This window comes from Cyprinus carpio, chromosome B9, assembly GCF_018340385.1.
Source record: "Cyprinus carpio isolate SPL01 chromosome B9, ASM1834038v1, whole genome shotgun sequence".
Taxonomy (NCBI): Eukaryota; Metazoa; Chordata; class Actinopteri; order Cypriniformes; family Cyprinidae; genus Cyprinus; species Cyprinus carpio.
In genome coordinates this window covers 14,439,437-14,463,773 of record NC_056605.1, presented here as the reverse complement: position 1 = coordinate 14,463,773, position 24,337 = coordinate 14,439,437, and the positions used below count along the sequence as shown (strand labels likewise).

The following is a 24,337-nucleotide window of genomic DNA, read 5'->3' as shown; positions in this document are numbered from 1 at the left end:
ATTTACAAAATGTTGTTGTTAGTATCTTGGATTGTTTTTTAAAACATAGCTTTTGACACTTGTAAAGGGGAATTTGAGTGTGCAGTATGTGTCTGTTGTACACAGAATTGCTGTGTATTTTTTCTGTTGACTTGGGGAAGTGAGACTCACATCACCTCCGTTTGCTCATCTGTAAACAACAGTTCAGAGCAGGAGACTGAACAGCCAATAAGCACACAGCACCAAACAGCCTCTAATGAGGTTTCAGGTCAACCACAAACGTGCCTGAAGGGTAAGTCAAGGCTTTTAGGAGTGTGTCTTCATGAAAGAGGAGAAAAAAACAGTGTATTCCCAATATGCACACTAGGTGGCAGCAGACACATATCAACCGCTTTAAGAGATTCACCAAAACAATGCGCTGTGGCAATGAAGTCCAAGACTTACTAGGATGTAAGATCTTAGAAGGAGCCTTTTTTAAACCCCTACTATCTAATGTCTAGACCTGCTGAGAAATCAAGACAATAGGAACATTAAGAGAGTCTGCTTCTTGGGGGTTTACAAAGAGTTACTCACCCGTCCATGTTTCATATAATATTACTGGCTGATGCCGAATGGTTCTGTGGCACATGAATAGAACACATCAACATTAAACAGATTTATTACTAATAAATCTATCTATGTCTCTCACTCTTTCTATATTCAATAAACATACATAGTACTAATGCTAACAGTAGACAGACAATGCAGTAGACAGCTGCATCGACTTTGGACTTGATAAAACACAATGGACCTAACACCTGCAGATATCACAGCACCCCTAATCATCACTGATTTAAGAAACTTCACACTGGACTTCAAGCAGCTTGAATTCTGTGCCTCTCCAGTCTTCATCCAGACCTTGATTTCCAAAAGAAATGCAAAATTTACTTTTATCTGAATAGAAGACTTTGGACCACTGAGCAAGTCTAGTTATTTTTCTCCTTAGCCCAGGTAAGATGCTTCTGATGTTGTTTCTGTTTCAGAAGTGGCTTGGTAGCCCTTTTCCTGAAGACGTCTGAGAGTGGTGACTCTTAATGCACTGACTCCAGCTTCAGTCCACTCCTTGTGAAGCTCTCCCAAGTGTTTGAATCAGCTTTGCTTGACAGTATTCTCAAGCTTGCCGTCATCCCTGTTGCTTGTGCACCTTTTCCTACTCAATTTCTTCCTTCCAGTCAACTTTGCATTTAATATGCTTTGATACAGCACTCTGTGAACAGCCACCACTTTCAGTAATGACCTTCTGTGACTTACCCTCTATGTCTCTCACTCTTTCGATATTCAATAAACATAGGTTATATATGGAATTAGTACTAATGCTAACCCACATTATTCCTCCAATTAACAATCAAAGATCTAGGGACTCATTTTAACTAAACTTTTTTTTTTTTTTTTAGAGGTGCTTGATTGTTGTATTTTTATTGGGTTAGAAGTCATTGTAATTTCACACTATAACACAGGTCTTTGACATAGAGACAGAATACTTAGATTTATTAAATACAGCACTTGTGGAATGTACCATAAGACAGTGAACAGAGAATTCAAGCTTTTTTGGGGACTGAAAATCAGACTTGACAAGTCTTACAGGACAAAACTTTTTCAGAGCACCTTTTCTGAAAAGCACATTGCCTTTAGATAGCTGCATGGTCATGCTGTTAGTTGGTTGTGTATTCAACTGTGTGAAAAAAAATTAATGCATGAATGGTTTTAGTGTTAAGAGTACATAACATTGCTCCAGTAACCAGTAAAATTAGGTTCATAGTTGTAATAAATATTACTGTGCAGATGTGAATTACTTCAGGTCCAGGACATCAGTTGAGAAAAACACATCTGATGCAAAAAGAAATGTTTGCCTTCAGTCTAACATTTGAAGGAGTTTGTCAAGATATAAGCTAGGGCAGCAAAAATAATCATGTTAAACAGATTCATGCATGTCAGTGTCTATTTGACACTGAAATCTGTTCAGCCAAAGTTACCTGTTTAATATTATGTGCAATAGAGCTCACAGAGGTAAAACGTTAAAATACACTGTGGAAAATACTGTAAACTGCTATTGTTAGCTATTTTTAAATATGCCTAGTTCAGATGAAAGGCAAACGACAGTAACAGACTCATCAAAAATCAATAAGAGAGGTTTGGTTTGATTCTCAATCACATTTAACTAGTGCAAATACAACTGGTTCATTCAAGAAAGCTGATATTTGTGTAGATATATAAAGTCAACGGTACATTATCAATAATTTCTACATAAATTAAAAACAAAGCTGATCAGCTGCGGATCATTGTACATGGTCATTAAATAATAAGATAAGCTCAGTTTATCAGTATCACTCAATACAGAAAATAGATATCAGTAAGTGTCTTCAGTGCTTATGTAAAGTGTTTTCTGGGTTGTAGACTCTCTCTCTTATTTGTGTGTGTCCAAACACACATAAACACACAAACGGGAAAAAGCCTGGTTTGTCTTCCAAAAAGACAAGAGCAGCAGTAATAGCAAAGGCAGAAGCAACACTGAAAGAGACTGTAACCACGTGCTGCCACACACACACACACACCGTTCAACAACAATGTGTGTGTGTCTGCACACAGATGACAATTCAAAAGATCTGCTGTTCAAACATAATCTTTTCAAAGCCTTCAGGTGGAGTATGGTAGAAATCACTGAACTGGGAGTCTATGATGGCACTGTCGTCCACTGAGAGAATGAGAAAGGAGATTACAAACATCAATATATTAGTTCATCATATGAATAAAACTTGTCAGTTCATGACATTTCCTCTCTCCAATATATAGGTAATATGTCATGACAAATCTTTTTTTTTTTCAGTCATTTTTTAAAACTTGTATTGTAAGTTTTTGTTAAATATACAGCAAATTAAAATAAAGCTTTTGCTTTATGACATGTTCCCTTTCACAACTATCTGTCATCATTTACTTGCCCTCATGCTGTAACAAACCTGTTTGACTTTATTTCTTCTACAGATATGTTGAAAACGTTGGGAACCAAACAATATTGGAGCCCAATGACTGCCCAATGACAACTGACTTCCATTGTATGACATTTCTCAAAATATTTATTTATTTGTTTAAACTGGGACAAAAGTCCCAGTTTTCAATTAAAAGAGCTTCTTGGGAAAGATTTTTACTTTAAATAAACTGTGCATCAGCTGGACTAGCCTAAAAAACATATATATATGTATTTATACAACTACAGTAGCATTTTATATATATATATATATATATATATATATATATATATATATATATATATATATATATATATATATATATATATATAAACAAACACACACACACAGATGCATCTAAAAAAATGTGAATATCGTGAAAAAGTTTTTTCTGTAACTTATTTCAAAAGCTTAAACTTTCATATATTCTAGATTCATAACATGTTACAATTTTCAAGTAAAACATTTCAAAAGTTTTTTTTTTTTTTGATGATTAGAGCTTACAGCCAATGAAAGTCAAAAATCCAGTATCTCAAAATATTAGAATATTTCCTAAGATCAATCAAAAATAGGATTTGCAAAACAGAAAAGTTCATGTAGTTTAAAGTATGTTCATTTATACACTCAATACTTGGTCAGGGCTCCTTCAGCACAAACTCCAGCATCAGTGAGGTGTGGCATGGTAGTGATCCGCCTGTGACACTGCTGAGGCACTACTGAATCTTCAGCTTGTCTGTATTGTTGGATCGATGGTTTCTCATCTTTCTCTTGAAAATATCCCATAGATTCCACATGGCATTCAAGTCAGGCATGTTGGCTGGCCAATCAAACACAGTAATATCATGGTCAGCAAACTACTTGGAAGTGGTTTTGGCACTGTGGGCAGGTGCTAAAGTCCTGCTGGAAAAGGAAATCAGCTTCTCCATAAAGCCTTGTCAGCAGATGGAAGCATAAAGTGCTCCAAAATCTCCTGGTAGACGGCTGCATTGACTTTGTACTTGATAAAACACAATGGACCAAACACCTGCAGACATCACAGCACCCCAAATCAGCACTGACTTCAGAAACTTCACATTGGACTTCAAGCAGCTTGGATCTGTGTCTCTCCAGTCTTCCTCCAGACCTTGATTTCTGAAAAGAGGACTTTGGACCACTGAGCAACAGTCCAGTTATTTTTCTCCTTAGCCCAGGTAAGATGCTTCTGATGTTGTTTCTGTTTCAGAAGTGGCTTGGTAGCCCTTTCCCTGAAGACGTCTGAGCGTGTGACTCTTGATACACTGACTCCAGCTTCAGTCCACTCCTTGTGAAGCTCTCCCAAGTGTTTGAATCGGCTTTGCTTGACAGTATTCTTAATCTTGCAGTCATCCCTGTTGCTTGTGCACCTTTTCCTTCCCAATTTCTTCCTTCCAGTCAACTTTGCATTAAATATGCTTTGATACAGCTCTCTGTGAACAGCCACCACTTTCAGTAATAACCTTCTGTGACTTACCCTCTTTTTGGAGGGTGTCAATGATCATCTTGTGGACCATTGCCAAGTCAGCAGTCTTCCCCATTATTGTGGTTTCAAAGAACAAGAGATACCCGGAATTTATACTGTAGGGATAATAATTTAATGAAACTCAAATATGAATATTCTAATATTTTGAGATACTGGATTTTTGACTTTCATGAGCTGTAAGCTCTAATCCTCAAAATGAAGACAAAAAAACTTTTGAAATGTTTTACTTTACATTTAATGAATCTAGAATATATGAAAGTATCACTTTTTGAAATAAATTACTGAAAAAAAAAATAACTTTTTCACGATATTCAAATTGTTTTAGATGCACCTGTATATATATATATATATATATATATAGACTCAGTATTATATATTATGATGATATATAATGCTTATGATGATATATAGTGCTCCTGTAGCTCAAGTGGTAGAGAATTGCGTTACGAAGCGCAAGGTTGGGGGTTAGATTCCCCGGGAACACATGATAGGTAAAAATTGATAGCCTGAATGCACTGTAAGTCGCTTTGGATAAAAGCGTCTGCTAAATGCATAAATTTTAATTTAATTTTAATATAATATAACTGAAATATAACTCACCATAAACTATGGGGAACACAGTCCCTCGAATACCTGAGGCTGGACAGTGCATGTTTTTTCCATTTAAGTACAGGTTCAGTTCCACGTGATCATAGGTCACCCCTTAAAACAGAGACACATTTATGATCAGAAGCAATGTCTAACATAGTATATGCTTGCTGTATTACACAATTTGATACCTCACGGTCCAAATTCCAAAAAAACGTACCACTATATCCCCCTCCTGAGGCAGACTGTTGGCAGGTAATCGGTTCTTCTCCTCGTTGTTGTGGTATATGGACCCATCATGTCTAAGCACCAAACTGTGACTGTCTCGACCCAGCGGCACCTGGTTCAAATTCACCTTCTGAGTGGCCACACCAATCCCCCAAACACCTGCACCACAAACAGCAGCACACCTTCATGAGACAGCTGTACTTATCCATCGAAGAACATTAGAGAGATTCAAGAGGTAAAATGTGGTTGTAGTAAAAATATCACAATGCAAAAACCAAAACATGTATATATTATCATCATTATTATTATGGCATTTTAGTGGTACGTAAATTAAAGTAAAATCTAAGATTATGAGATTGAAGTTATAATATTCTGGGAGTAAATTTGTTGAGAAATATTAAATATCATGAGTTATTAACTTACTATCACAAATTGTCTTTTATATTAAGGGACACTATTGCTTAACCATATGAAAACACTCAGCATGGCATCCCTGCCTAATGCTTGATTTCTGGTTATTGCGATTAATTCAATTGCTTAACTGGAGTTGTGTTCTTAAAGCTTATTTTATTTATTTATTAATTTGCTTATGTCAGAATCTATTTAACATCAGCTACACACTCAACACCATTCCTCTTTGAGACAAAAAATACATCTCTCTGACAGCTCCACAGTGTTCGTACAGGCATTAGAAAAATATTAAAAACAACCAAAGCGAAACAGAAATACCTGGCTACAATATAACCTGATGAAAAGTCTGACCCTGCTGAATGTACAGTAACAGTTATCATGGAGGCACTCACCCGTGGACTGGATCTTGAACTCAAAATAGCTCTTGTTCTGGTGTAGAGGGGCGTTGGCTAGACAGGCTCCAGTTCCACAGATCCGCCTCCCGCTTTTCACTATGACCACATCCGTCCCTGGGAAAAAAGGCCAAGCAAACTCTCATGACCACACTGCTACAGCACTGAAATACAGGTATGCGTTTCATAATATCTGGGTAATTTCATAACTGCAGAAAAACGAGGCTGTAATGACCCCCCCTACCTGATTCACTCAATAACGAGAGAGATAAAACAGACATCTGATCTGTCAGCTAGCAGCTAGCATGAGATCCAGAGTAGTAAGGACTGATTAATAAGACACTATTAGGAACGCATGCACATTATTTATTTAAAAACAGTGATGGTAAACCCATTTATTAGTGCATTTGTGTTCAAGCCGCTATTTTTAGTGTATAGCATCATCTGCTAGCTTGGCACATCTCTTCGCTTTAAATGTAAATGGGTGACTTCTTGTGAGGCCGCTGAGCAGTGGAAATGACTCTTACCCATGTGCTGCGTGTCTAGCTGTACGGTGGGCATTTCTTTGAGGGGAGCATGGCCCGCTCCGCCATCCCCGCAGCAGGCCACACAACACGGAAACACTGCAGCCATTCTAGCGCCGAGATCGCCGGAAGTGCAGTTGCACGCGTCAAACTCAAGGGCGCACAACGCTTCCAGGATAGACTGGATCCCACGGAAAAATTAGTGTTGACTACTGGTGCCGTTTTGACACACACAGATGTCCACCTCAAGGGGGCGCTTACCGATTCAGAAAGTTTTTTAATATTATTTTTATGAACAACACAGAAAGGCATTCATAACTAAGATTACACTCAATTTTTATTCACACTCTGTACACCATATCACAAAATAAATTTAAGATAAATAAAAATATTGGGGAGAAAAAATATGTATAAAGACAAAAAAAGTAGGGGAGAAGGAGGCTCTCACATTATTAAACCAGAATCCTCTAATAAAGTATACAAATGCCTTGCTTAGGGACTTCTCCAACGTCTCCAAATATATTACAAATTCCTTTTTAAAAACCACTAATCATGGGGGAGTTTTGAAAAATGTACATTTATGAATGTAAAATTTCAGCAAAAGCAACAAATAATTTATTACATAAGATATCTTTTTATCCTTGAATAAGAAACCAGACTTAATTTCCCATGAGAGGATTACAGGTATTCTCTGTTGTATCCAGCTGAATGAATCATTCCTGAATGTTTGTACCAAATTACACTGGAAAAAAAAACAAGTGTTCAACTGTTTCTATCTCTAATTATCTGCATAATTGGCATATATTTGAGTCCCCAATATTAAGTGTTACTCTGAAAAATTCTTTTGCAGGGTAAATGTGATTCATAATTTTAAAGTGCACCTCTTTACATTTAGGGTTGACATGCAAGAAAATTACAAAATCTATATAAAAAAAAAAGTGTAGTTTTTACAAATCCAGCAATCACAAACAACTGCAAATGTTGCATCCTGACCAGGGTAGAGAAAATTACAGATAGCTGGTGACAGAAGCCGCGTGTGTGACGCACCATCAGCGGTCTGGATGAAAATGTACATCCGTATAATCACTTGGAGAAACTTTAATAGCCATTAAATTGAAAATACACCGTGAGGAGGCAATTTCAACAGTTTAAACTGGAGGATTTATTTTTTTGGCCACTTTCACTTCACCAAGAGTTAGAGAATGTGACCCTGGTTGTGAAAACCCAGCTAATGTCATTTTTATTATTTGTGATTTAATGTTTACTACATAAAATCATCCTTAGTAAGGTAAAGAACATTCTGGGACAATGTAACCTTTATATCTAAGGCCATGTCAGATTAAAATCATAGTGAAATTAATGGTTGAAATCAAACTTTGATGGTTGTTCTCTCATAATTAGATTTTGAGACTTTAGCCTGGATTTCACAGAGAGGGTCACATGTACATTATTTTATGACAGGTAAACATATGACAAGGTGTTTAAAGTTCAAAGCCAAAACAGCTTTTGTTACTTAACCAGAAAATCGCTAAAAAAAACATACCATATACCATAGTGTTGAGTTGGACTGGGATACAATTGTATATTTTTGAATATATGCGTCCCTCTTGTGAATTCTGGTTTGTGTAAATATCGAGTTAGCATACACTAAATAAAAACAAACAATCATGAAAAGCCCTTATCCTATTTCTATGACAAACCGGTTCGCTGAGCCCTCTCGTGGCCAATTACGTCACTGCATGCGCTTTCATCCCTGACTCGACCAATGAGCGCAGCGCCTCGGAAGCCCTTCTCTTCCTGATGGCATGGAAACAGTGGAAGAAAAATCGAGGTCAAAATATTGTGACACGTGACTCGGTAGCGATTGGTTATCGATGCGTCAAGACCCTGACACATGGCACGGGCATATGCGACCAAAGTGGCGTGATAAAGGATCATCTTTATGGCAGAAAACCCGACGTGCTTTTTGGTTGTCTGTGTCTGTAACCCATGACTAGATGTAAACGAAATCACTTCGTTACTGTCGCTCAGTGAATAGATGAATTAGGCGTTTATGTGGGTAGATGATGGGTAACGCCAGTACTGACGTAATCTGTAGAGAAACGCTGATCTAGGAGAGAGTGAGTGCTCCCCCGCAACAACCCCATCCAAGAATGAAGGAATCCTCTGCACTTCTTTCTCACCGCGCAAAACGTGTTTTCACGCGCTCGGGGCTGCAAATACACTTCGCTAAGCGGATATCACGCTGAATGTGGCGTTGAAATGTTTGTCTTTAGATGCACTATTCATTAGCTGTTTGTGCGCATTCTTGGCCATATTGACTTGACCTGAACTAGTTAAAATTTCCCAATTGGAAAGAGCGAAGTCTGCACAGCAACAAGAGCCATGATTGCGTTGCACACTGCCTAGCATCTAGTGCGCTTCTGGTCCAATTGCTGATGCTTTCCGCCTGCAAAATCTGCCACAACCGTAGTAATACCTTGACAACCGGACCCGGGCGAACCGAGAAACATTTTTGACAACTCGACGGCGGGGAATATTTTTTCTAAATCAATGCCTTGAAGTTTTTTGGACAGGTCCTCGGATATCCCTGCACGAAAATTCTCACGCAGCAATTAAAAATGAAGTACTGGTGCGCTCAGGAGTCTTCATCATCAGGCAATCTGACCTACTATATTTGGTTAACCTGTCGTGCCTCTTCCACAGAATCGCTTGCTATGCATTGAAAGATATCTTCTGATCGATGCAGATGATGTTGATTCTTAAAAAAAAAAATGCAGTTTTCTCATTTTCAGCCAATTTGGTCCTATTATGCATTCACTGTAGACTCGTGACGCATTCTCGCAAAAGTAAACACATATTTGGTTTATTGCGCGTAATGTAGATGATGTCCAGAATGACACTGGACAGCTCATTCGGTGTGGGATGCACGGGAAAGACGCTTGCCAAGATGATGAAAGTTGTATTGATGTGTCATGCCCCCGACAAGCTTTCATACTGATGTCTTTTTCCACTTTAGGATACGATGGAGCTCTTGGAGGAGGACCTCACATGCCCAATATGCTGCTGTCTTTTCGAGGATCCGCGCGTTCTGCCGTGCTCTCACAGCTTCTGCAAGAAATGTCTGGAGGGCCTCCTGGACGGTAACCGGAGCCCTGCTTGGAGACCACCGTTCAAATGTCCGACCTGTCGAAAGGAGACCGTGCACACCGGCATCGCGAGCTTGCAAGTCAATTACTCCCTGCGTGGCATCGTGGAGAAGTACAACAGGATTCGAGTGATGCCGACGATGTCTCTCTGCCGAGTTCACAGCGGACAGCCGCTCAACATCTTCTGCGCCACGGACCTGAAGCTCATCTGTGGCTTTTGCGCCACGACAGGCGATCATAAGGGACACAAGTTTTGTGCGCTGGAGGAGGCGTACGAACGCGAGAAGCTCGCGTTTGAGGAGTTGTATCGTTTCGTGGAGGGTTGGAGGGGCGCGGAGGTGCATTCGTGCCTGGAATCGTTAGAAGGAGCGAAGAGGAAAGCGCTCGAGAGGGTCTCGCGGGACGCGGATCGAGTCTCAGAGTACTTTGACAAACTTTTACGCACGCTGGAGCACAGACGGAGCGAGATCCTTTCGGACTTGGAGACTCTGAAGCTCGCGGTCATGCAGACCTTTGACCCTGAGATCAACCAGCTCCGCTCGGCGCTGGAGGAGCAGCAGCACGCGCTCAGCATCGCCGAATCCTTCCGTTCGCTCTCGGACCCGCTCACTTTCCTCCAGCAGATGCAGGACTTCAGAGAAAAGCTGCGCGTCATTCGGGGAACGCCGCTGCCGTCGCGGACTGACGTGGACGTGGGGTTGGTTGGCCTGCAGAGCTTCGATGTGAAGGAATGGGACCGGGTGCGTCTTGGAGAGGTGGACAAGTTGTGCGCCCCCTACGAGAGCAGCACCTACCTGGCTCCGCTGCTCCCTGCTGCCGCTCCGCGCTACTCCCGCGTGCTGTGGAGAGTTGTTCTGGTTGTATGTGCGTGTCTCCCAGCGCTGAACTTTCTCCCGTCGGACTGTCTCGCTCTGAGCATCCAGGATAAGGTGGTCGCACTCAGTGGCTTTTCTCTGCCCTGTCCTGGAGAGATGCTGCGCTGGCTTGGGTCCTGCTGGAAAGCAGCGGAAGCGATCTGCACGCTACTAACCGAGCTGTGTCGGAACTGTATCTTGGACCTGATAAACACAACATCAGATTTCCTCAGCTGATTTTATAACTCCATTCATTAGGTACTTTTTTATGTCCTACAATGTGCCAACCTAGAAAATCCCATAGATTTGTAGCATTGGGAAAATTTAGTTTGTGTCTGTTTTTGAATGTGTAACAAAAATTGTTGATTCATATACAGTCAGCATTTGTGTGCTAGTAAATTGCACTGATTTTGTCTGTTGGTTTTAAATGGAAAATCAAGTGTCGATGGATCGTTGTTTACTAATGGGACAACATTCCCAAATCTTACATTTAATAAAATGCCTTGTTCACTTAAGTTACATAGAGCTGTATACTTCATCTCCAAACGTTCCTCTCGAATACAAGTTTTCACTTTCTAATATATTATGCTTTATTGCAGTTTTGATAAACACCAGTATTGGAAATTAACTAAAAAAATAAAAGAAAAAAACTAAAGAGGAACACATTCCGATTGTGCATTGATATCGTTTATCTACTCTGTGCAATTTATCAGGAGACTCAAGGTTAAACGTTACGTAACTGAATGTCAGTCTAGTACCAGGACAGTAAGTTCAGTTCTTCAGTATTTTTATTATTTTTCACTCCGAATGAACTTGCATACTGCTATATGTTTGTTGTTGATTTAATACATATTGCGATAATATAGGCTAGTTCAAATGTTGCAATAGCATTTGCCATTAAAAGAAAGTTTTGAAATTATTAGTGCCGTAACAAAACTTTATCTGAACATTATTGGCTAATGTAATAGATTCGTGTTTTGAGGGGAAATTATTTAATATTTTTATACAAAAAATAATAATAATAATCTGACCTCATCAATGTCTTGGTAATGTTTACAATTTCACAAAGGAGAGACATGAGATGTGCACCATTAAGTCAGGACTTTTTAGAGAAAAAGAAAAGGGAAAGAAAAAGGTATCCCCGTTTTTGCCACTGTTTAAACAGGAATCCTAAGAGGTTCTCGGACGACTCTGCTCTGACATGACGTCACCGCCGGAGCCCTGAGCACGTCACCGAACATATATTTAGCCGACTGTTGCCAGGCGAATTGGGGGATGAAAAGTGAAATTACCTACTTTAACCTACTTTACTAAATACAAACTTACATAACGTGGAGTAAATTGAATAACAACGAATTTATTAATACATCTACATTTTTCAGAAGCCTGCAGAACACATTGCCGACTAACAGGAACCTCTCTCTGAAATTGTCATGTTATGTAATTCCAATTCTTCGATTTTCTCTCTTTTTAAACAAATGTAACATTGTGTCTTTAAAATAACGACACTATCTTCACTCTGTCACATATCTATCTTACACTAGTAGCCTATACCTCACTATCATGTCAACACACGTATAGGCTATTTCTTTTTGCTTTAAATGTTTTGTCTTTGTGTTTAATGTTTCTAAAGACTAATGATTTAATTGTTTTAATAATTGGTTTTGTCAATACTCGTCTCATGAATTGGCTTCACTGAAAAGCTGCGCTTTCCATGTTGCCATTGTATCCTGTTTTTATTTTTACAGTTGAAGTTTGCTATAGGCATGAGACTCCAAATAAATTTCCCTTCATATAGCCTATGTATGCTAGCTATATATTAAAGTTCTAGCATTATGCTTATTTTTAAATGTGTCAAATGAAATACATGCATACGTCGACATTGACTTAGGAAGCCGCAAAAAAAAAAAAAAAAAAAAAAAAAAAAAAAAAAAAAAAAAAAAAAAAAGTGTCCTGTAGCAAAATGTGAAATGCATTAGTTGTGTTCCTTTTTTTGCAGACACTAAAGCAAACACACATTTGCCCATTATATAACCGGACAGCCTACACCAGATACACGAAATATGATCACTGTTTAAATTTAAATTTCAAGCTGCATAAATGAAAGTGTATCATGCGGCGCATCCTGAAATAGCAACACAACCTTGTATTCTGATAAATGATGCAGCAATAAGGAACATCAGCAATTAGCCTATAGTTGCAAATGTCTCAAAACTCCCGGACGAAGTGTTATGGTTGTCGAGATAGCAAAATAAATGAATAAAATAGCCTACACATTGTATTTATTAAAATTGCGTTAACCTTCTACATATGCACTGTCCTGCATCTAACAGTTAAGGCACTCAGCAAAGATCCGCAAGGATTTCAGACTTCAATCCCATTCTTTTGTCTACTGAATTAAAAGAAGAGCTTGGAAATCAGCAGCTGTGTGCAGAGAAAATATCGAGAGCTGTAATATTTGAAGGTGAATTTATTTGGACATACCTAAGTTTCCCCGACATAAACACACTCGCACACTTAAAAAAAAATAGACGGACTTTTTTTCCCCTCGGTACTTGTGTCTACACACGAGGATCAGTAACTGCAACTAGTTGTAAAAACCAGTCTATTCATAATTAAATTAAGCGAAAAACAAACAAACATGTATTTTATTTAAATGTCTGCCTAAAAGTAATCTAAATTAAACAGCCTAGATATTTTTCACAGCCATGTAAAATGTCATCTTATAACAGAACTTCCCAATGCATCACTCAGCAAAATAAGTGTGCGCGGAAAACATTAATTTAGGTTCTGATAAAACATAAGCTATTTAATAATTAAAAGAGGCGCTTACAAATCCGTCCTCATATCAAGTTAGGCTATCTATTTGCAAAAAAAAAAAAAAAAAAAAAAAAAAAAAAAAAAAAAAAAGAGACAATGAGCCATTTCATTTTGAAAAACTTTTCCATTAAATTATTAAAATGTGTATGTTTTGCCATTACCAAATAATAGATTAAAATCTCTATGAAACTGTGCACTGTTGCTACATTATCTCAGCTGCGCGGACCATCTTTAGATCATGTCTAAAAGCATCATATGACTGAAACGAAGCGTCAGAAGATTAAATCGACCTGTGTCAGAAGTGATCGTGTTACGAGCTAAAGGCAACAACGGTTTTAAGTGCTGGTCAATTAAACAAACAAACTAAATACATAATAATAAAACGTCTTTCCTTTATTGTCAAAGATAGAAAATGTGATCAAATCGGGCAAACGCAGCATTCAGACATTAAAACACACACACACACACATTTCTGCCTGTAAATGGGTCCCTTATAAAATGGGCCCTTAAAAAAAAAAAAAAAAAAAAAAAAAAAAAAAAAACATATTTGACCCCGGTAATCATACAAAAACAAATAAATAAAATAATTATAATTTCTCAAAGACATGGCAAGAACGAGTCCAAATCGTGGTTATATGTGCTAAGATGATTTAGCCCGCTCATAAATGTGTCTTTCTGATTTATTTTCATAAAATGGCGTAATTTTTTTAATGGTAGGCTATTTGACCCCTGCACTGCATTATACTGCTTTTTTCTTCTTCTTTTTTTAAGGCCTACGGAACTTTGTGTGAAATCTCACAAAAATTGTGTAGGCTATTATTTAATACAAGTGCTGTCACACGTCATTTACATCTACCGGGAAAACCGAAAAATAACTTGCAGAAAGTCGCTGGGAGATAAGCTTTTTAATGCTGATGTTATATAAGAATGATAGGCCTATGGTACGCATGCGCCGTTCGGTAACCTCTCCAGCAAGAACATGGAGACATTTTCCTCTAATATTAATATGCCGTCCATTTTAACCAGCGGAATAATCTCCATATAAATATCTAAAAACCTTGCTTATTTGTTATTGTCGGGAAAAGTCTATTTGAGTCAGTTTTGTGCTCTCAGTGTACTCACCAGAAATGAGGAAAACTTGAAAAATAAAATATAATACAAAAAATCAAATTAACGCACTTGGTTATACTGGTTCATCAACAGAAAAATAACACATTTCTACAACAGTATTCAAATACAGTAGAGACGAAAAGCGACCACAAAGATGAGATCTCCGAAATAAAAGTTGCGTTCCTTGTGGAAAGTGCTGAACATATACAGCGACAACAGATGCGCTAACGAGGTTCAAATGAGTGTGCGACAGCTCAGACGAGATTTTCCTCTTTTTTCAGTTTTATTATTTACTTGCATTAACACAAAAATGCAACAGCACGTTTAGGAAAACAGTGATTTCATTTGGAATATTTCATAAAAAAAAAAAGATTGAAACAAACAAAAAATAGGATACAAGGATAAAATTGTATTTTTACATATTAAGAATACTTCTCCTATAAACAAGAAAAACACATGACTTAAAAAAAGCTACTTAACTTCTCAAACAAAACGAAACACTGCACCTATCTTTACCTTTGACCATTCAGTTCATTCCGGTGAGAGCGAGGGTCCTCCTGCATGGCTTCTCTATGTTGGTTTGATGATTCAGACCATGAAGGTATTTCAGTGCCAGTGAGTCAGCCACTACCTGCACCAGCTAGGCCCTAGTAGCTGAGATAAAAAGATGACGTGCATGTGCTGTTTGGTGACTTCTTGCTTCAGCAGCATGAGCAATATTGGAGGCATTTGCCAAGGAGTAACTCCAATATTTACATGCTGCTAAAGCAAGACAACACACATTCACACACACAAACACACACAATCCTTCTCTTCTCTCTCTCTCTCTCTCTCGACTGCGTAGGTCCCAGGAATTGATGCTGCAGCACATCACGGCCTGCATCTGTATCACCACAAACCATTCTGTGCTGCTACACCATCACCTAGAGAGGGTCCCTCTCTCTCAATCACACACTCACACTCTCGGCAACATGACCAAGCACTGCCAGAATCACAGAGCGAGTGACTCCTCTCCTTCCTCTCTCTCTTTCTCTCAGCAGGGCTTGAGGCATTCCAGGACTCCATCTGAAACACAGAAGAGAGGAGGACACTTGAGTGAGAACATACACACAGCAGCTGGACGTGATGCTGTCAGTTTGCACTAAAATACTTCAGTGTCTATTGTTGTGTTTGCCTGCAAACCACTTGCATTCAATTAGAAAAAGAAAAAAAGTCTAATTTCTACATTTGTGTGTTAATGTACAATTAAGTGTTCAGGATATACATATTTAGTTGTTACTTTTTATTTCTTATTTTTGCATGCTTATAATGTACATTTCTAAATATATTTTATTGATGTCTGATAAAAAAAATATAATAAAAAAAAAACTTTAGAATTATAGCATACATAATTAAAATGTATATTTATTACTACTTCTTATTGCACACTGAATCAAATAATATTTTACACTTCAATAAAAAGGCACCTACAAGTCAAAACTAATGTTACACCACGATTTAAAAGATCCATAATTCCCAGTGGGTCCTGTACTCTTTTGGCAAATTTGCTTTTTTATTCTATTTTCAAACAGGACACAAGAGACGACAAAAATGAGGCATCACAACAATATTAAAAAATAATCAAAATAATATTATTTTTACATCATCATCCCCAGTGGTACATTACCCTCCGTTCTTATTTTCCACAGGCTGGATTTTCTGCAGACACACCTCTCAGCAACATTCAGACATTATACTGAAACCTGTCCTCTGGCAACTCCATTAGAAATAATGATATTAAAGAAAACAAGAAACTAGCACTACTGTCTTCTAGACCAGACTGGATTTGACCTCCAAGATGGTGATTCAGCACTGACAACATCCAGCCTGGTAGTCATCTTCAACCGCAGGAACAGACCTGCCACCAGCTTCCCAAAGTGCTGCCCCACAGCTGAAGACATCTTTTATGCCCACACTATGCTAAACAAGATATCTATTCTTTCTGAAACAATCCCTGTGCTCCATGCTTGTTACGATACAAAATGTACAGTTAGGATAAAAAAGCTCATGTTGTTTACCAAGTCAGACTTGACGTGAGACATCATTAACATAATAAAGACTTAATAAATAATAAAAGCTGAAGTACTGATAGCAATATTAGATATATTTATACACCCGAAAATAGATTGCCAAACACAGAATCTCAATAACAAAGTATTTTCTTTGAGACATCAGCTTCCTAAAGATTTAGAATTTAGTTATATCTTAAAATGTAATTTAATTGTGCTGAATTATATTTGATTTTGTAGAATTGTAGCATTAAACATTATTTCAAGTACACTTCCATGCCTGCTTTTTAGTAGAATATTGTGAAACAGCAGAAAGGTGAGATCTGCAGTGAGTGTACTAAATAACACAGCATTTTACAGCCAACAACACCACTTGTGATGAACCGATTAAATCATTTTCTTGAAATGTAACAGTATGTATCTTTATTAGTATACTAAAATATATTAATTATAATAAAAGATTAATTAATCACAAGTTTCAAGCATCTGTTTATTATGATCACTAAGGTGTAACATTGACTCCAAGGTTACGACCTGACTAACATAACTATTAATTTGGGTCAGTTATGCAACATGTGACAATGCTACAATATTTATATACTGTTTAGCTCCTGATATAGTCACTGACGGTAAAATATTTTTTCTCTTGTAAAAAAAAAAAAAAAACTAGCGTAGGAGATTTTGACAGCAAACAAGAGTAGATGAATTATCCAAAATCAGCCATTTAGTTCTGTTACCCCAACAAAACCTAATCTATGAGATTGGCAGGAAGAAAACTAGAACCTCTCACACACAATATAGTCAATGCTAGAGTAGTTTTATGAGGCAGTGGCCTGCACTTGATAATGACAACAAACTCGTAATTGCTTCTAAACAAGAGTTGGCATCTGAAATATTTTTTTTTCTTCCAGCATTTACTTGAGCTAACACACCTCAAAGGCAAGAAATACAAATAAAACCACTACAGACATTACAGTGAATTTGCACTTTCACAGAAGCTAGGGCCAAGCCACCACTGCCTGAAAAAAAGGGATTCAAAATCATGATAGGCAAATGTAAGAACATTTAAATGTAAAAAAATTTATTTTACACTTCCCTTGTGCAAACAAGCACTGTGTCGATCTAAAGCAGACATCTCATTGCTTGAAGGGGATTTTAAAGCCTTAATACCATGATCGCTTGCCAGATGCCAAATGCTGAAAGTGTCATTTACTGGTTATATAGCACCTGAACTGCCTAGCTGCTGTAAAAATGTGTTTTAGCTCCACTCTTAAAACAATTAACACAAAATAAAAAAATAAATTGCATAGAGATGTTATTACCTTGAATTGTTTTCTAGTTTCTGATGTCACAACCAGGCAAATTCTGGAAAAAAAGAAGAAAGGTCATCAAAATACAGTCATTAGATTCAAAGCTGCAGTTTTAAGAAGCTGGTGTAACAGACAGCAGAACAATTTAAAAACAGATACATATATAGTTTAAAACAATAATAATTAAATACACCTATACTTTGAAAAAAAAAGATACACTTATTAGTGCTACAGTGTGTGTGTATGTGTGTGTGTGTATGAGAGAAAAGTTGCTGTGAACTATGAGTGGATGTGTGTTCTCTGATATCACTGTGGTGTGTGAGATGTAAAATATTACTATAATATGTACATTAAAAAATATACATCAATCTTAAATACGCCCTTAAAAATACATTCCCTTCAAAGATACAAATAATAAGAAGAATGATCTAAACTATTATTGGCCTATACAAGAAACCATTTCTGAAATTTACACCTAATACCTCATGTAAGTTTGTCTCAAAAAGCTCCTTCAAATCCACTAGATTTTTTTTTAGAAAAATAAAAAACAAATTATGCATTTCTTTCAGATGTGAACCAGAGATACATGTGCAGCACAAAAACAGAGACTGACGAGAAAACGTTTTTCCCCCTCCTTTCACCAACTCCCCACGTCTCTTTTCCCTCTCTCTCACTCACACACACACACACACACACAGCAAGCCTTATGCTAAGATATTATAAACGAGTATCTTCACAGGAAGCATCTGACCACATTAATTTTTATCATGGAGAAAAAAAAAGACTCAGTCACACCAAAGTTATCAGACAACTATCAGAGCAGAAAAGGAGACTTAGGAAAAACAAACATTTAGGACGACTTTGAGTAACAGAGCAGGTCAAACAAAATACAGCCTGGTTAGACAACTCAAACTCCATGAATCAAACCATTTAAAAAATATGTGGGGTTGTTTTTATGCTTAATTTTTTTTTTTTTTTTTTTTAATTGTTACCATCAAAGGGATATTAAAAGTTCTTTCAACTCTATAATGTGTGTAGTTGGCCAAACCTCCATTTTGGTGTTTAATCTTGTGCACTAGCAACATCATAATCCCACCAGATAAATGCACATTACGTGCACCATATTAAGCTATAATTTTAAGTCCTGCTGTAATTATATAATTTGAAAATATACAAAGCAGTACATGAGCACACAACTCTTTGATAACCTAGAAAGTGGTCATGTGCATATGTGTGTGCGCGAGGAGGACCGTCAGAGCCCCTAAACGAGTCTTTGTGAGTGAAAGGGGGTGTGAATGAATGTATAACATTTAACCTCTTTCTGCTTGTATTTTACTGAGCTCACATGACCTCAGGGTCAAAGGGTATCACCTTCCACTCCTCCATCAACATCAGCATGTGACACACTCGCACACTCCGAGACTCGGCTTTATGCAGGAAACTCACCCATGTAATTATTTTGTCAGTTAAATAGTCAAAAGAAAATTGAGCAAAATGACATTTTACTTCACACATTTAACTTAAGATCACTGAAGTAGGAAGCAACTAACTTTGCAGAAAAAGACAAAATGTCAAAAATAAATAAAACCATGAATAATTAATTCTGTCGTGTGCAAATAATATACACGCAGCATTCATATTCAAACCCTGTAATATAACTACACTTCTGCATTTGTAGTCATGAAAGCTCTGTGTGTGTGTGTGTGTGTGTGTGTGTGTGTCTCTCTCAAACACATTTTCTGCAATCAAAAAAACAAAACAAAAAAAACTGTAAATATTTAGTCAAAGAAAGAATGACAGCAGGCAGGCCTGCACACCTGTACAGCACTGCTGCACCTGAGTACGGCTGAAACTACACACAGCAACACACACCTGTGCCCTGACTGCAACCTCTCACAGTTACACACATGCATTGATCAAAGAAAGCTCTGCAACACTGCAAACAGCCTGTATCCACAACAACTCACATCCAAACCAAACTTAAACTCTGTCATTAATTAGAGAGATGTTCTAAACAGTCAATATCTGAGCTGTAAGTCTCAGTTAGTACTGGCATGCTTTATACAAAAAAAAATTAAAAAATGCAGCCCTCATATACACACACACTACTTTCCCTGTAATCATTAAAAGAGTGTGGGTGATGTCACAGAGGCATTCTGTGTGCCTGTGACCGCACATTTGCTCCTGCACATCACAATGGGCCAAAACAAGAACAACACTGGAGTTTCTATTTGTGTAAAAAAAAAAAAAAAAAAAAAAAAAAATCAGTTTAACTTGTCACATCACCACTATTGCACAGTTAATGGCAAACTCGGAAAATGCTGGCATGGTGTATGATAAAATTAACATGGTGTATCTCATAAAATTACCCACACAATTAACTGATAAATTAGCCCTATATTAAAACAGACTGTGTATATTACAGCCTCTGGTCAGGAGATCTGAAGTGTAAGACTTCATTTCCTGCAAATTCACGTTTACACTCTCTCACACTCGTAAGCACACAAAGCATAACTGACTTAATGTATTCTTGTTTTTTTTCTAACTAGTTGTTTAATTCTGTACACACCAAAATTTAACTTCTCTAGTCTGGTGACTTTTACTTTTAAAAACTGATAGATCTGGCAGCATAAAAAAATCAGCTTCTCCCAAAATTCAGCCCTGGACACACCAGCAACATGTCACAATGTCTTAACATGCAACATATTTTAAGTTCAACTGCCCACACTCAAATGGTCTCATCTGTATCATTATATTATCGACACAAAAAAAAAATATGTAAACGCATTATACATTTTAAAAAACAATTGTATCTTTCCTCTAAACATGCAAACAAAGATTATAAGTGAATAGGGACATAAGTTTAAAAAAAGAGCCAGTGGGTGGAAAAATGCTATCTTTTCCCTAAAAGAGCTAAAATAGGTGTACAAAATAGATACCACCAAATAATACTATTATAGATAATAGATGTATATCATCTTTAAGTGTAAAGAGTTGTCTGCCTAAAATAACCTGTAAGTTAACTGATTACATATTTTGATGGCAATAGATCATAGGTACTCTGTCATTAATTTTGTGTGGGATTAAGTAATAAAATTATACCAAACATTAAAATAAATTCCAAATACAGATAATACAAAGTAATACTGTTATACTACTAATTACTATAAACTGCCTACTGTAGGTGATATTCCTGAAATATGATTAAAATAGCCTAGTTATGACTAAAATGTGTCTGTGCACTGTAAAAACTGGGCAATTTTTTTTTTCTAGTATATGTATATATAGTAGTATCAGCACTGTCACTAAAACTGGGGCATTTGAGTCAGTGACGTGTCTGTTGATTAAACTGCAATGTTGCGAACATGATAAAGAGATCGTTGTGGTTTAGTTGTGGGGGTTTCCCTACGGTCCCAGGCAGGATCAACTCATGGGAAGAAAAACTGCCAGGAAATAATAAAAAAATAAAAATAAAAAAAAACACTTAGGAACTAATGTAAAAAGACACTCAGACAAGTCATATTTGGTATTAGGCTATACTAAGCTAACTAAAACATTAGTGATTTTAATGAATAGAATAAATGAACCTGACTGAAATGGGAACTGCATGCATATTTCAGGAAGAGGCAGGCTGAGAATCATTTTGACTTACACTGACCACTGTGCTGATTTTTTTTTTTTTTTTTTGGCCAAGTGAATGTGCAATTCTAATGTGCAATATAATAAATCATGATTGCATCTCAAATGTAAATTCTCTGTAACAGTAACATTTAGACTGACATTTTGTGCCTAGTCATCCAATGCTCCAATGGGTCTTTTGTCATAATGTAAGGTTTCTGTAATAGGGCTTATGCTGGTATATGGTGTAACTTGTGTCACTTTTTTTCGTGAATGTCCATTAAACAACTAACACCAAAATAACTCAAACCATGTTATTTAGGCAAAGCTAAAGCGCATTTAGATTTGTGGGACATGGGACTAAAATATTAACTATATTTTTAACATTCTACATTAGGCCACATTTATATACAAGTGTACAAAGTATCATTTTAACAAGCTAAAATCCATAAATATTGTGAAATATTGCAAAAAAATAAAACAAAAGTGACACGAACCGTGCATAAAACTAAGGTTAGGTTGATAACTTCTATTAAAAAGATTCAAAAACTGCACTCTGTGAACTGCCTTGCCCTGTTTGGGCTCATAGTGACCCGGGGTCTCTGCTGGGTTAACCTCCATGACATCACATGACATGGACAGGCCTTTACATCAATCAACACAATTAAGAGGTCAAAGCATCATGGTAATGACTTCATGACCTTTCTGCATGTGACCTCTACATAAGGGAGAACAAGAGTACCCGAAGTGCTATTTTCCTTCATGCATAGAGGATTTGTTATAAAGTCGAGATCAATACAACAAAAAACATCATAAAATATTACTTTAAGAACACACAGAAAAAAAAAATAAAAAAAATACGGCGCTGGTCTAAGAACTGAGGTGCACACGCTGACAAAAGAGGCCGGCGAAATCAGCCACTGCCGACCTAAGATCACTCTGAAAGATGATGAGCTCTCGCTCTCGTTGCAATACATAAAAGTAAATTTTCCATTTTCACCTAAAACAATCAATATGACGAATAATCGCACACCATAATTATACAACTAACGTTAGGCCTTAAATTATCCGACAATGCAACCTGGTTATGTAATTTCAATTTACAGGCCCGCTCGTATAAAAGTATGAATACGTGTCCATAACACTTAGTGTGATTTACAAGGGGTTCAAATTGCAAGACGGAAATATAACTGAGTGAAGTTGCAACAGTGTGACACAGGAACGTTCGATCAACACACTGTGACGTGTTTGTTCGATCGAGAGACGATCTCGTTCTATAAACGAACCAAACCCTCTTTCATCTCATCTTCTTCGTTTCCATCTCCAACTCCTATTTACTTTTTTTTTGTCAAACAGTTCGTGCTTTTTACACCTTAGATGTTTATTTTTAATACATTACTGTTGCCACACACACACACACACCATAAATCATTATTTTCACAGTTACTAAACAAAAACACGTTTTATGTAAAATATTACACTTACCTAAAACACCTGAACATATTTGTAAATCCACCGAAAAAAAAAGTTTGCAGTTAAAAATTCTGACGGCGCACTCATTACACACAGTTCGTGCAAAAAAAAAAAAAAAAAAAAAACCCGGAAAAAATAAAAGGCACTCTGGTCATCGTTGTTTTCTCGCTGAGAGAGGAAGAGAAACTGTAGTAAAGACCAGGAGAGTGTCGGTCGGTGTGGCATCCCGGTGTATCGCTCGGTGATAGGCTGTCGGGCTCGCCGGTGTTCTGAAATATTCGGTGTCTGAGATTTTCGGTGACGCTGGGCGGAGCTTACATGAATATTCATGAGTTTCCTGTTTCGCGTTAAAGCGTCTCTGATAATATTAGTACGTTGTCACTGAAACATAAACGATTTTCAAAAAGGTATGTTTTAGCCTAGAATGACATTATGCTTAGTGTATTGTTGTTTTTATTACTATTGTTAATATGCAAAATAATTTAAAGATTGTGATTGTCGTAATGATTTACCTGATGTAGGCTACGCTCCAAATGAGCCTACAACAATTAAGCATTTTTATAATATTAAGAGTCCTTAAAATGTGTCGTTTAATAACTGTTCCAAAATGTATCTGTTGTGCCATAATAAAATGTATGATGATTATTCTGTCATTCCTAATCGTTTGCTCAATCATTCAAAAAAAATGTTTTTAATAACAAAGCAAAAGATGAATTTTTTTTAATGCACACATGAACTGGAATATAAACATTCTTAATCTCTGTATTTATTTCTTTATTTGTCTAAAAAAATATACATTTAGTAGATAAAATGCACTATATAGTTAAACAAAAATGTACAAATGTCTTTATACACTTTATTATTGTATTTAATCATATACACATTGTGGTGCACTTGACAATCATTTTGACTCAAATGTGTATTGGTCAAGTTTTGAAATCCACAACCTTGCAGTACTTTAACAAATTTTTTGCTTATTTTCTACAAACTTATAACAATTAAAATGTTTTGTAGTTTAATAGAAAGTGGCTATATCAAAACATACAGTAATTTGTATATTTTCATTTCAAAGATAAAAGTAGATTGCTTTTGCTGAATAAAGACTTCAACTGATTCGGTGTTAAAAGTTTTATTAACCGATGTGGTGAAGACATTACATAAATGACATTTACTACACACCTGAAAAAAAACAAAATAAATATTCACAATTATAAAAAAAAAAAAAAAAAAAACAGGTGAAAGCTGCACAAGTATGTAACAACTTGTATATGTGTTCAGGGATAGGCCTACTGATCAACATAAGCAAGCACATGTTATATGACTTCTGTTTTAA

General features: G+C 36.8%; 2 protein-coding genes and 1 long non-coding RNA gene across 7 annotated transcripts; 1 reads left to right on the top strand and 2 right to left on the bottom strand.

The window, feature by feature from the left end:
• Positions 1-1,415: 1,415 nt before the first annotated feature.
• Positions 1,416-7,252, bottom strand: spryd7b (SPRY domain containing 7b). Its single transcript, XM_019120456.2, has 5 exons — positions 6,626-7,252; positions 6,099-6,215; positions 5,288-5,454; positions 5,080-5,182; positions 1,416-2,710 (listed from the first exon to the last, which is right to left on the bottom strand). The coding sequence occupies exons 1-5, from the start codon at positions 6,729-6,731 to the stop codon at positions 2,613-2,615; spliced, it is 591 nt and encodes a 196-aa protein (XP_018976001.1). The 5' UTR covers positions 6,732-7,252; the 3' UTR covers positions 1,416-2,612.
• Positions 6,169-16,983, top strand: trim13 (tripartite motif containing 13). Of its 5 annotated transcripts, XR_006155594.1 has the most exons (4): positions 6,169-6,273; positions 9,642-10,883; positions 15,593-15,685; positions 16,244-16,983. XR_006155594.1 is itself a non-coding variant. In XM_042731088.1 (3 exons), the coding sequence occupies exon 2, from the start codon at positions 9,648-9,650 to the stop codon at positions 10,860-10,862; it is 1,215 nt and encodes a 404-aa protein (XP_042587022.1). In that variant the 5' UTR covers positions 6,169-6,273; positions 9,642-9,647; the 3' UTR covers positions 10,863-10,883; positions 15,400-15,536. The 5 variants fall into 5 exon arrangements, 4 of the variants coding, with proteins under 4 accessions (XP_042587022.1, XP_018976000.2, XP_042587025.1 ...); XM_042731088.1 differs by lacking the exons at positions 15,593-15,685; positions 16,244-16,983 and adding an exon at positions 15,400-15,536; XM_042731091.1 differs by lacking the exons at positions 6,169-6,273; positions 15,593-15,685; positions 16,244-16,983 and adding exons at positions 7,801-9,302; positions 15,400-15,536.
• On the bottom strand, positions 12,544-23,263 carry LOC109107190. Its single transcript, XR_002020715.2, has 3 exons — positions 23,017-23,263; positions 17,926-17,968; positions 12,544-15,620 (listed from the first exon to the last, which is right to left on the bottom strand). It is a non-coding gene; the product is annotated as an uncharacterized LOC109107190 (long non-coding RNA).
• Positions 23,264-24,337: the final 1,074 nt, after the last annotated feature.

Coding starts and splice junctions, on each gene's coding strand:
- spryd7b (XM_019120456.2), bottom strand. CDS start 6,731: ATGGCTGCAGTGTTTCCGTGTTGTGTGGCCTGCTGCGGGGATGGCGGA. Junction 6,216..6,625: donor GCTAGACACGCAGCACATGG/GTAAGAGTCATT, acceptor CTTTTTTCCCAG/GGACGGATGTGGTCATAGTG. Junction 5,455..6,098: donor GTTCAAGATCCAGTCCACGG/GTGAGTGCCTCC, acceptor TTTGTGGTGCAG/GTGTTTGGGGGATTGGTGTG.
- trim13 (XM_042731088.1), top strand. CDS start 9,648: ATGGAGCTCTTGGAGGAGGACCTCACATGCCCAATATGCTGCTGTCTT.